At 33.3% G+C, this 14,230-nt stretch overlaps 2 protein-coding genes across 2 annotated transcripts; one reads left to right on the top strand and one right to left on the bottom strand.

The window, feature by feature from the left end:
* Positions 1 to 12,689: 12,689 nt before the first annotated feature.
* On the bottom strand, positions 12,690 to 13,085 carry LOC122587920 (cyclin-dependent protein kinase inhibitor SMR2-like). The gene has a single exon (XM_043760073.1). It carries the CDS (start codon positions 13,083 to 13,085, stop codon positions 12,690 to 12,692), a length of 396 nt encoding a protein of 131 aa, XP_043616008.1.
* Positions 13,086 to 13,158: 73 nt separating this feature from the next.
* On the top strand, positions 13,159 to 13,972 carry LOC122587919. Its single transcript, XM_043760072.1, has 2 exons — positions 13,159 to 13,334; positions 13,477 to 13,972. The coding sequence occupies exons 1-2, from the start codon at positions 13,159 to 13,161 to the stop codon at positions 13,970 to 13,972; spliced, it is 672 nt and encodes a 223-aa protein (XP_043616007.1).
* Positions 13,973 to 14,230: the final 258 nt, after the last annotated feature.

The raw sequence follows: 14,230 nt of genomic DNA, 5'->3' as shown, positions 1-14,230 counted from the left end.
GACGTTTGTTTCATGATGTTAACTTACCAGGCCGGGCAGGCAGAGCCATTATCGATCATCGTGTTTTGAAAATCTTTACATGGCTATTATCAATCCTAATGGTTTACCTATTAACAATGCATTTCTGATTTCTGCTCCTAGTATTCCATTTGAAACCTAAAATCTTATCTTTGAGGGGTGCTCTAGATAATTCGTTTTGACGTGCCTTACTGCCTTTGAGATGAGTCAGTTTCTTCTATTGTTTGTGCACATAACATATTCACGGCCCGTATGTTTTCTATCTAATACAATGATTCATGCCTCTTGACTGTACTTCGGTTCTGTTTTGAGGTTACAAGTATGATTGAAATACAATCTTCTGTCTCAACATTGAAGTTTGAAACTTCAGTGTAATAGTGTTTTGAGGTTAGTCTTTTTATGAAGCCCGGGAAATGAAGATGCACGCGATGGGCTCGTGATAATACATAGACCAAAATAGCGTGTCCTGTGAAGCCAACGTGTTACATAAGCTGCGACTCACCCATCTTGCTAACTAACTACTATATTGATTGGAGCTTCTACAATAACCAATATCTCAGGTTCTTGATTTTTATTTTTCTTATTTTTCAATAAGAGCTATTTAGATTTTATCTTGTTTTTTTTTTTAATTTATTTATTTCAATTGAGCATACTATCTTTTCATCTTTGAGTTGTCAAAAGTAGCAAGAGCTAGAGCTGTTTTCAAAAGTCTAAAGATACTATTGTTGAATGAGGCTACAAGCGCACTGGATGCCGAGTCAGAAAGAGTGGTTCAAGATGCTTTGGATCGGGTAATGGTTAACAGGACCATAGTGGTGGTTGCTCATTGATTATTGTCAACCATCAAGAATGAAGATGTGAATGCATTGGTCAAGAATGGAGTGATTGTTAAGAAAGTAAAGCATGAAAAACTAATCAATTTCAATGACGCCTTCTATGCATCTTAGTTGCACTTCACATGAGCTCTAACCATTTGCCATAGTTGCTTTGTTGCCAATCTGAATAGGCTATCAGGTATAGATTGATAGAGCGATAGGCTACCAATAACAAGTTCTTATATTCCTCATGAGTCTACCAATGCTAGAGTACAAAATGTCACTCAGCTCGATTCATTCATGAGTAAATGGAAGTTCCTGCATGTAAATTTATTATTATATGCTTTACTTTGTCTAGATATGTATCTAAATTTTCTATTAATTGATAGGTCTAGATATGCCGTCAGTTGAGTTGCCTTTGTTTACTGGTTTACTTGCATCAACAGGTTCTGGATTGAGATTCAAAAGTGAAGATCCGGCCAGCATGAAATATTTTATTGTTAGCATACAGAAGGTGACAGAACTGAAGGCTGCTTCTCAGGATAGACTAGAAGTAAACGATATTTTAGTACTTAACACTCGCTAGAAATAAACAAGTATGTACTTCACTGATTCATTTTTAACATTTTATTTAAATTATCTTCTCATTTAAGCTTGGGCAACAGGATATGATCCATGCCACGCCTCATGAGTCATGACTATTATTCAATAGGTTTACTAATAGAAAGATATTGCTAAGCGGGTCAGACATCAAACAAGTAAAAGGTAGACGTTCCTGTAAATAAACATTATAGTTAGGGGAGTAATGGATTGTGCTTCTGTTACAGTGTTTTCAATTTGCAGACGTTTAAATTATGGTGAAATTGATTATGTTTTTCCAAATTATACATGGGCCAAATGACCAGTTTAGGAGTAGGTGCAACATGACTGATTACTTCCAAATTCTGACTGTCATTTTTGTAATTACTTGGTCCATTAGTCTGGGTTTGTTGATGGCAGTGGATTATTTGACTGTCCCCAACAGTTTCTAGGTTCTATCTGTATCAAATATTAAATTTCTAGGTTCATGTACTAATATGTATCGCAATGAAGTTGTGTGCAAGGAAGATGATACAGTGCTTTCTTGTGACAACTTATTCAGGGTCTTCAACGAATACAAAAACTTTCTTATGCACGGAAATACAGAGGATTTATTTCTTTTGTCCCTGCTCCTGATTTTGAAGATACAGGAAACCCAACCAGTACAGGGCCAAAGGCTTGGAACCATGGTATGTATCTCATTTCGTTCATATTCAAAACACTCCGCATTTTCAAATTAATCCACAATATAATGTGTGGTTGTACATTTCTTAAGAGTTCTCTTTACGATGCTGGATTCTAATATATGGAAGCAGATGTACAAACTAATATAATTCTAGTTGCAATTAACACAATTATTGCCAAAGCCTCATTAATTTGATTAAATTTAATCTCATTCTATCCTACACCATAGTCAGGTTTATCTCTTATATGTGAATAGAGGAGCCTAGTGATATAGAAACTAAACAGCGACCAATTAAATAAAGATGAAACATACATCAAGTACCAATTGAATACAATGAAAAGAAAATTTTCCCCCCAAATTCACCAGAAAAGACATTATTTTCTTTACCCAGTGTACGCTGCCCAGAGTTGCCCATGACCATTTACCATCTCCGGACGGTTATCACTAAGATTGTACCTAAAATAATTTAAACCTGAGACATCCTGTAAAAATATCTAGAGTTGGTTGGTTTCAATAGTATGTGAAAATGAAAACCTTTGTAAGCAACTTTTGACAAGTCTGATGCACAAGCATTTAATTTTAAGTATCTACCCATGTCAAAATGGAAAAAGTTCTTTCAGTAAGCCTGAAATAAAATAATATATAAATGAATAAAATCAGTTATATCATCTTGTTCTAGAAAACAGAAGTTCATTAGTTCTGGCGTAAATTGGAAACAGATTTACATGCGTAAAACACATATAGAGCCATTATGCCAAAGAGATGACAATTTTGACAATACAAGTGTCAAAACACCACCAGGCACCATCCACCTCCTCTCTATATCTATATCTATAAATCTCCGCCATTTCTCAAAAGATGTGGTCTGTTGCGGCTTCAGCAGCTTCTATGCCAGCAGCACCAGTACAATAGCTGTTCCTAATGAACTGCTTGCCACACTTTTACCCCATTGATGGTCCTTCCACCGCGAGCCCAAAACAGCTGTGTGCTTATTAATATAAACATCCTCTGTGTATTTGCTCTTTGTAAGGGCCATTTCCTGCAAGACGCTCATCATTCATCAAGTCAGTTATATAATAACAAAGCTTCTTTAAAGATTTGAAGATAGGGAACATCCGTATTTTACAATAGTTAGGTCATTCAAAAGAAGGGCCCTATTTTAAAACATGAAAGCCTTCTTTGTTATAGTCTTTCTTTTTTTATATTCTAGAAAACAAAAACCCCTTTTATTTTCTAGAAAATTAAAATGAAAAACTAGAAAACATTTTCAACAACTAAACGCGTCCTAAATGTTTTTTGTGTCTGCAGTTATTATTATTATGATTTTATATGAAAGTATATGTTTATTTATTATATTTTGAAAGAGATATTGGTTCAGATTTCATTAGTTTTCGTGTTTTCCCAAATTGGATTAGGTTTTTGAAATTTAGGTTACAATTGAATTAAATTGTGTAAAGCGAGCTGTTTCTCAAATCTCAATATTTCCCTTGTGGTAATCATCGATTATATATCGTTGGCATGGTTAATTTGGTTATTGAATTTTGACGTGATTTTGTGGAGGTCCGTTGATATGATTGGCCCATACTTATATTTTTTTGGTTTGTATTGATATGTTTGGCCCGTAGTTGATTTCTTTGAAGCCCAACAAAACTTATGAAGATAAAAGGAATAGAAGAAACACGTTGTAAAACTAAATCTAAACAAAGTCCGAGTACCGTTTTTTATGAGTTTCAACTTTCAATACATTTTTGACGGTATATATAAAACTTTATTGCGATCTAAGGTGGAAGGGTTTTTAATTTAGGTCTACTTCAAAACAAAACTTCTGAGTAATGATCGAATTCATGCCTTCAATCTTTTGATTCCACAATATTATTCACTTAATTCCAGCCTTGTATCTAACGACATAAATTGATGTGACAAGGTTAAATAATTTACCTTATGATCCATATGCATTTTAAGGAGTTTTATATTTATGAATTTTGAGGTGTAACAAAAACAATTATATTATCAATTAATACTCCGTATAACTTATCATTTCTAAAATTAATACGAGTATAACTTATATGCATGTTCTATCGAGTCATTTCTATTTTGAAGTTTTTATATATTATTATTCCACTAAGAAATATATATACTCATGTGTTAAAACAATTGTACCGACGATTGGCGAAACCATTGACGGGGCCAACCATATTCACCTCGTATTACATGTACTAAATGAAGTTTAATAATTTGAATTTGAAAATATCTTAGAGAATGATATTCTTGTTATTGTGTGAAGTATAGTTTGATGAGAATTTATTCGGTAACAAATATGCAACATGGCTAAAGTAACAATATAATGAAAATAAACACGTACCACATGTACTTCTTACCATGGCTCCTTTGATCGAGGCATGTTAGAATTTTAACAGTTAAAACTATAAGTTCGTGAATTAACCTAGCTAGTGTCAAAATTGTTGTTGATGCTAGCTAGCCAAAGTTTTCCTATATCTCCTTTCTCACTCCCTCTCATCCAGTGTCACGTGTTAAGATAGCTTGCACCATATCTTTCATCATCTTGTACGCGTTATCTGTAAATTTGTACAAAAAGTTACAACCTCTGGTTAATTAAGTTCAGATTCTTTCGTGAGTTTGTTTAAACCGTAGAAAAAGATTTCTACGATCTCTGCCTTGTCGAGCCTGTGCCCATGCATGACGGTTTCTAAACATCGAATCAAACACGTGCCTCACACGTGAGAGCCAAAGCAAATAAGATAAGTTTCACATTGTCCTTCATGACATTGGCATATTTGAACATTGCATAAGGTAGTGAACTTGCTTATGTATTTGTGTGGAGTGTGTTTGGGGCGCCCGTTGTGTAGGTTGTCTTTAATCATCTTGAGGTGATGTCGATCGATTGACCGAGAACAAGTCTCTTAAGTTAGGAGGCAGGATGGACGATCCTGGTGCGAATGGAACAACCCTCGTTCTCTCCATCACCAGCTGGTCAAATCTATCCACCATTATGGTGTCGTTGACTGGTGAGTTTGGTTGAAGGTGTTTTGGGTGAGTTTGATATTGGTGATTCAGATACTCAAGTTGACTCGACTCAAACGGACTCAGATTAGATTACCAAACCACAAAAGATTATTAAGTGTTACCTATTAGCTAGATTGGTCATCAACAAATCTATATATACATTACAATGTTTGGAGTAAGAGTTGAACCTTCTTGAAAGTAACAAGTCCTTTGGTTATCGTTGGGTAATTAAGATATCGGCTAGACAAGTAGTTCGCAATGAAACTCAATGCAATGATTTATGTTTCTTGGAATTCATTTTATTTTGAGTTTTTGTTATTAGATTATATCTGTATTGTTGATATTAATGCTTTGCTATTATGTCATTGTTTGAGTGTTTTTCTCTCCAACTTTGACTGTAAATAAATTTGTATGTATTATATAATATTTGATTAATATTATACTAATAAATAATATAAATAAAACATTATCGATTCATATATTTTATAAATATTGTGCAACACATTTTAAAGTAAAAATTTAAAATGTTAAAGACATTTAAAGTAAAATGAAAAAAGTAATAAATATGGCATTTCAAAAAGAAAATCACAAGTAGTAACGTATACATTTTCAATGCGAAATGATTATCCACATAACTAAATAGCCTAAAGAAAACTAACTAAACTTGAAAAAAGAAACAACTAGATCTTGATGAAGTTATATATCACTCTACTTGATCTGGTAAAAAACCAGATTGTTGGTGAAAAGAAATATCATAAAAAGACATGGAAAGTGCATTCTAAATTGTAGAATAGATAGCGACATATAAAACTGTGTTTTGAATAAAATATAAGAAACTGGTTAGACACGTTTGTCACCAAATAAACATTGGATTCTCAGTTTCTCACCCAAACAAGGAACTGCTACCTTCAAATTGACCAACTCATTACCAACTATATATATCTTTAATCTTCAAAAAATGTTAATTATATATTTGATAAATACAATAAAAATACCAAAACATATTTTTACATAGTTAACCGGTTCAGTTGTTGGCATTCAATATCTGTCAAATAAAGTGCATATACACTACCACAGTACCACTTCTCATCGTGTTATTATTATTTCTTTTTAAGATATCAAGAGTTTTAACAATTAACAAATATAGATACATTCTCCTAATCGAATCAAGCTAGAAAGTATCAACTAAACTTTGCCATTGACGATCAAGAATGTTAAGTTAAGAATATGAGTTAGATAATTGAATATACTAATCAACAGAGTGATTCTTAAAAAGGATGATAAGGATAGCTAGTCATTAATTAGTCAATCATTTACATGGGTTTCTGTTTTTTTTATGAAAGATGAACTCAGCTGGAAATTTAGTATCGTGATTCGATATCGAGATGTCTAGATTTTTCCCTCATCGGTAGTGATGGAGTCAGGATACAGGTTTTTTGACTCATTGGAGGGGACTATACTATATAAACCTCGAAAATTTTTCTGTTTGACAATAAAAAAATTGTTGCATTTGTGCATATTGAGAAGACTTGGCACCCCTTAGCCCCCTGTCTCCGCCTCTACTCATCGGGTATTTGAAATAGGCTTGGGCAATTAAGACAACTTATATTAAATATTTCATTATCGAATCGCGACACGAAGTTTTCAACTATATTCAACTTTAAAAAAAAAAAACACAAACCCATGTAAAATGCTTGACCAATTAATTACTAGCTATCCTTATCATCCTTTTTAAGAATCACTCTGAGTTGATTAGTATATTCAATTAGCTAAGCGTATGCATTAGTAAAGTATTGATATAAGAATATAATATCTTATTTTCTGATTAACATAATTTATCAATGATTTTTCTGATTTGATTTGTATGTAGTCAACCATTGCTGCCTAGCTCGTCGCTTCATTCAAACGTCAATTGCATTAAACAAGCATAATACGTGAAGATTGTGTTGTAGATCATGAAGATTGCTTTTTCATGTTCTAGACCTTGTAGATTTTATTAAAAAAATGAGAAATATTAAACTCATGATCTTTTAGTTACAAGAATATCTCAAATATATAGGCCTTAAACCTATTTCTTTGCATTTTATTTTCTGTTGCATAACGTTGGATGGTATAATATCAGCAGTTTAACTAGCACACTACCCTTGAAATTCCCGTAAGTGTTTTTTTAGTTTTTACCAACTAGCTTTTATATCCTAAAGAATTGATATGACATAGGGGTTGCTAATAGCCTAATACCATAGTTAAATTTTTATTCAGGTCGACTTACACCAAAAAAGAGTTGACTCGTCAGGTGACTCATTTTTATCTAGACTCTTACAAGTCGCTGTGTGAACTTGAACCGAGTCATGAGTTGCAAACTTAGAATTATTGTAATTTAATACTATGGTTATATTTTATTGCAAATTTTGGAGATAAACTATAAGAATGTTTAAAAATTATTGGATATGTAAATTTTTGGTAAATTTATCAAGATAATAAATTTATAGTTTGCTCTAAAAACGTCATATATATATATAATTATATTATATTATATAGTGCTTAAAAATGTCATGACTTTTATTATTCGAATCATGTTTTAAGTCACGAGTCAAAAAGTCATGTTTTCGAATTGACTCTAGAAGTAAGAGTTCACAAGTTTGCATAAAAGACATTTCAAAAAAGTAACATTTAACATTTATTATCACAATGACTTTTTGAGTTCTTTCGGATGATATATATAATCGGATGATTATAACCGACTCATTATCAGCCCTTCGTCGAGCGATCATACAACCAACATACCCTTGTGAATTAATAAAGAGACATGAGTACATGACTTGATATTTGTCTCGCTAACAACCACTTCCCAATTACTAGGTACCATGGTGGAAGTTTATTACACGTCTTTCAATTTCAACCCAACTCGAAAAAAAATCAGGTTAGGGTTGAGTATTTTCGACCCACCAACCTGATTTTTTTTTTAGGTTGGGTCCGGGTTGGGTTGTTGGGTTGTCAGATTGACTCGCCAACCCAATATTTTTAAGATATAATAGTTCATACTCCATGTTACACTAATTCATACGTCCTATTCTCATTTTGTTATATTTCTAACCTAAAGTAACTTCAAATATGAAATAAGAGGAGGATTCAAAATTCTGTGAGATGATAAGTGATGTAGGATGAGACGGTAAGTTTGTTAACTTTGTGCCAAGTACTAACAATACCCTCGTATTTCTTTCTTTTTTGTACCCCTCGTTTTCGGCTTACACCATCAATGATAAAGCTTTATATTGGTTGATTTATTTCATTTTATATCTATATATATTTGCTTATCGGGTCACATGGGTTGGGTCATGGGTTGGCGGGTTGTGGGTCAAGGTTGAAATTTCTGACCTGGAACTTTTAGTGGGTTGGGTTAATGTGAAGTCCCTCACTCGATGGTTTAACCCACAAGTGTAGAATAACAAGTCAAGTAATCACTAGATAGGACTAGTATTAAACGTCAAGTAAGCACTAGATTGGACTAGTATTACGATAAATATAAATGCAAGAATATATATAACGTAATACGTACTTAAACAATATAAAGATAAGCAAGTAAGTAAATGGTGAGACACAATGTAATTTTCAAGTGTATTTTATTTATTGATGTTAAATAAAATACAAGGTTGTTGCGGAACAAGATATTACAAAGTAAGTATCTAAACAACCTATGAATTACAAGTGATCTAATCTTTGCTAAATAAACTCTTTGATCGAAATACTTAAAGTTGTGAAGTATGACTGTTTAGATCGAGAGTATTTGAGCAAAGGCACAAAATTGCAAAAGTATGTTGTTTGGACGAGGAAGTGACTTGATATTTATAGGCAAAAAGAATAAATATAATATTCTTTTTGCCGTACAAATATGGTTACCTGCATTTAAGGAAATTACTTTAATTTCTTAAAAACATTGATTAAAGTACAAGAATAAAGTCACATGATAGTGACTTGTCTTCTAATTAACCAACCACCTTTACATGTGTGTAAGGCTTTTAACAAAAGACAAATTGATTGTCCGGTTAAAGGCATGTAAAGGCATAAAGTCAATTCCTCGAAATCAGTGTTCAGACTTGTAAGGTCTAGAACACTGACGAGGACTCCAGTCAGGAGATCTGGTAAGTCTTCCAGTGAGCTCCGCTATTTGTCAGACTTCTTTCTTTAGACTTCAGTCTTCGACTTCAGTGAGAATGTTCTTCAGTGGAAAGATCTTGACTAGAGTGAAGTCCAGTGAACGAATCTGGTGGAATCCAGATTTCTATACAAGTAAGTTGTTCACTGGTCTTCACATAACGTCTGGAGCGAGTCCAGTAAATCTGGACCTAACAGTTAGGGTCGGAGTTTTTCAACCCGCCAACTCGAACCTGCCAACCCGAACCCATTGACAGCCCTATGTCATATACTAGCTACATATTGGGGTGTAAACGACACGATACAGTTCACAAGCTACCCGAATACGATTCGCAAATTATTCGAAATCGAGTCGGTTTTAGTTGAGTCGAGCTCGAGCTACTCGAGTAGACTTTCGAGTCGAGTTTGAACGTCAATATAGCCTACTAGAAAAGTTCGTGAGACTAATCGAGGTTGTACTTATTCACAATATTACCCTTGAGTATTATATGTTTCTACATACTTTACATTCTAGCGAGCCGAGTTTAATCGATTCGAGCTTGAAATTGTAGAACTTATAAAACAAATTTGATTTAAAACTTATTTTTAATTCTTAATTAAATCGAGCTCAAAAGTGTCGATTCATCAAGCGGGCCTGAGCTAGAGCTTGAAATTAAAGGCTCGGTCGAGCTCGAGTTGAGTTTTGAGCTTCAAGTTTTACAATTATATCGAGCTCGAGCTTGATACTGTATAAGCTCGATTCGGCTCAATTACACCTCAAGCTACACATTCTGTGATTTTTTACGTTTCACAAACAATGTAACAAGAAAAGACAACCTAGAAATTTAACATCAAACACTTGCAAGTTAAAAAATTAATAATTAATATTGTAACTAATTTATAAGTGTTCATTAAAATATAAGAAAGAATAGGTAAAAAGTACCTTAAAATTTCATCAGAGAGACGCATAAATTATTCGTTTTGACTATCTCTTTATAATTTATATATAGCTTCACAAAACTTTCAATGAGGTCATAGACTCATAGTAATAATAATAAGATAAAATCTCAACCAATGAGCTTCATGACATTTTATAATATTCTAGCAAAATTTCCACTTTCATTATCTTCACATTAATCACTCACAAATCTTTGGACCTTATAACTTACAATTTCTTTTTTTTAACATTTGTGTTACGAACGGCTAGCCGTTACATTCAGTTGGGCAGACAGTCACTAGCGACCGATCCACGAGTCAGGGAACCACATGGGAGGGAAAACCATACCAATTTAGCCGCTACTAGGGGTGTTCGTAGTCCGGTTTGGTCCGGTTTTGACTAAATCTCAAACTAAACCGGGATTCCCGGTTTCAACATATTTTAAACCAAACCAGACCAAGTGTGTTGTTTAACCGGACCAAACCAAACCATTTAACCCGGTCTAGTTTGACCGGTTCAACGGTTTTGTGATCTTTTTTTTCTTTTTTCTTTTCGTTTTTATATCCAAACACTTTTATGCATATTTTCCACATATATTTTTTTTCCTTTCTTTTATTACACAAATAGATATCACGAACACTATGATCTTGATGTTATTAATAAAAGCATTAATGAAGTTACAATTATATTGTGTTTTATATCACAAAATATGAAATATCAAAGGTGATAAAAGACTCATGGCTTACAATTTTGATCTTCGAGTAAAAAAATAGTGGAGAATTGAAGATAAAAAAAATAAAAGGATTAAGTGAAAATAGGAAAGAATGAAAGTAACAATAGATTGTCTACCAAAATATCTTTTACACTATATCTGAACTAAAATATCTGATAATATTTTACGCATACTACTAAAATATGCAAATGCTTAATAGAATATCTCCGGTAAAAGTTTATAAATATGTGAAGTAAATATATTTTTTATATACATATATATCTTTTGGTCCGGTCCGTTTTTGACGGTTTACGTTTTGCTTAAACCGTAACCAGACCAAGGAACCCAGTTTTTCAAAACTTAAAATGTCAGACCAGACTTTAACAACTCAATTCGACCAAACCAATCTAAGTACTCTGGTTTGGTCCGATTTACACGGTTTGACGGTTTGATGAACACCCTTAGCCGCTACAAAAAGCACATCGCTAAATTGGGGAAAACCCTTTGATTGCTTGGATTCGAACCCTGGTCTCCCAGGGCCCAAATATTCATTGCAACACAAGGATAACACTGCGCTATTAAAGCAGTTGCTATAACTTTCATTTTATTAGGGGTATGTTTGGCAAAACTAGCTGTTAGCTGGTAGCTATTAGCTGTAAGCTCGTAGCTGTAACTGATAGTTGATAGCTCTAGCTGTAAGCTGATAGTTGAAACTTTTTAGATTAATTTAAACGTTTGGCATTAAATGAACTGCATAAAATTACCAAAATGGACAAACATGTTTATATACTAAACGCAATGAACATGTAATATAAATATATATAATCTGAGCATAGTACATATATATAATACTTATACTAGTTGGTTATATAGATTAAAATATATATGGATCAAAACAAGCCACATAAGCTTGTATACGGTTGAAACACCACCCTTTATTTGATATACACATTAATGTTTCTTGCATTTTTTTAATGTAATTCATGCATCCTTGTATTTTAGTTACAAACATCGTATCATTGGCTCACATTATAAAATGTTGGAAGGTCAATTGTGGAATTATATTCAAAAGCTACAAGCTTTCTCCAAAACGCTTGCAAGAGTAGCGTTTGAATTTGAGAGCTTTTGGGTCTAATTAAAAGCTTGAAGCTCTATTAACGAAACAAAGCTTTTTATTAAGTAAGAGCTTTTTCTTAAAAGCTTAAAGCTTGAAGCTCCTAAAAGCTCCAAAAAGCTTCTTGCCAAACATACCCTAGGTGTTTTCTTTTAAAACATGTACGTTACTTCAATTATCCAAACAATTGTTAGAAAAATAAAAGAATTAAGCTTTATCCAAATAAAAAACATGACATAAATAATAATAAAAAGTACATTAAATTTGGTAGTGAATCCAAAACAGAAGCTCTGCTGCAGCAGCAGCTGTTAAGTTTTTATTCAAACAAATTACACCAACATTCAGAATTTTCAGGCCCTATAGCTTTTGGAATGTATCTAGAACCAATTACACAATATATATATATATATATAATATATATATATATATGTATAAGTCCACCAGTAACACACAAATTAGTCACAATAATTCAGATCTGAATCGTCTGAGTAACGATATTCAATAGAATGTAATCCGCAGATCACAAAAACAGAGACAGGGTGAATAAAAAGAAAAAATAAATATACGTACACATATTTATATATATCTATATATAATTCGATTTCGATCATATATCCTTGAATTTTGGATATAAATTCGTGATAATAATAATCGCTAAACTTTTTTTTTTTTCTTTACAAATTGTATAACTTTCGCTTCTTATTCGTATTATTAGAATTCAAATTAATGAATTCAAAGCTAGTATTGAAGAACGAATCGATTTCATCACTCGCAACGATTTCGAAGAATTCAAACTCAGATATTTTTAGTTTACAATTAGGTATAAAGTGCCGGATTTTTCTTGGCGCCGGCGGACACGTGAATATTTCCGGAATTTTATTTTCCGATGACATCGGCGTTGTACAGCTTTCAAGCTCTTCTTCTTCTTCTAATTCCGATTGAACCGTACATGATTCCTGATCAGATGTTGTTGAATTTGAATCATCAATTATCGGCGGTGATTCTGAAAGCTTGATTTTTATAGGTGTTAGTTTCATTTCAATTTCCGGTAATTGTAGATCCGTTGACATGCTGGCGTGGCGGTGGCTGTGAGTGGATGAGGAAGTTTTGGAGCTTTATGCAACCGAGTATTTGCGAAGACGCATGCCTGATGACATACAACGTTTGCTAAGCAAACATGAAGAACTTCATGGGTTTCCGGGGATGTTAGGAAGCATCGATTGTATGCATTGGTCATGGAAAAATTGTCCAAAATCATGGCAAGTGCAATACACTCGTGGTGATAAAGGACGTCCAACCATCATACTTGAAGCGGTTGCGTCTTACGATTTATGGATATGACATGCATATTTTGGCGCTGCAGGATCTACAACGACATAAACGTCCTGAATCAGTCAAATTTGTTTAGGTGTTTTTAAAATAATTTATCGCTTTTTAATATAATTTATTTATTAAATATAGGGAAATAATTGAGGATATGGCTCCCGGCACTTCATTTACCGTTAACGGGACCGAATATAAGAAGGCATACTACCTTGCTGATGGCATTTATCCAGAGTGGTCTATGTTTGTGAAGTCGTTCTCATGCCCGCAAGACGAAAAAAGGAAGAAGTTTAAGAAGTACCAAGAAAGTGCTAGAAAAGATGTTGAGCGGACATTCGGATATCTTCAAGGTCGATGGGAGATACTTCAGGCACCGGCAAAAGCCATGAGTGTTAATAAGATTCGCCGAACCATGTATGCGTGTGTTATATTGCATAACATGATTGTTGAGGATTCGGGAAATGCCATAACCTCTTACGAAGAGGATTTCATTAACAAGCCACGTAACTTACCACGGCGAACATTCGAGGAGAGGCTAAAGGTGGATGAGCGGACCATCAAGGAACTTCGAGACCGACACGTCCACCATTCTCTATGTCATGATCTCGTCGAGCATATTTGGAGTCTTCCTTAAATCTTGTTGCGCTTAAGTCATTATTAGGATTGTTTTTTTATTTTAAATGCATTTTAATGTTTTTTTTTCTTATGTACGCTGCTCGTTTTTTTTAATAAAATGGTATTTTAGGATTTAATATAATATTTGTGTTTATTTTATAAATTATATTTGTGGTTTTATTTATTAAAAGTTTAAAAATAAATATGTTGGAGTGTATTGGTTAGTATTGGATGTATTGGGTATTGGGTATTGGGTGTGAATTGAGGAAAACGTATT

This window comes from Erigeron canadensis, chromosome 2 (assembly GCF_010389155.1).
Source record: "Erigeron canadensis isolate Cc75 chromosome 2, C_canadensis_v1, whole genome shotgun sequence".
Classification (NCBI taxonomy): Eukaryota; Viridiplantae; Streptophyta; class Magnoliopsida; order Asterales; family Asteraceae; genus Erigeron; species Erigeron canadensis.
Note: the sequence above shows the minus strand (reverse complement) of the source record. Positions and strands in the feature narration are given on the sequence as shown.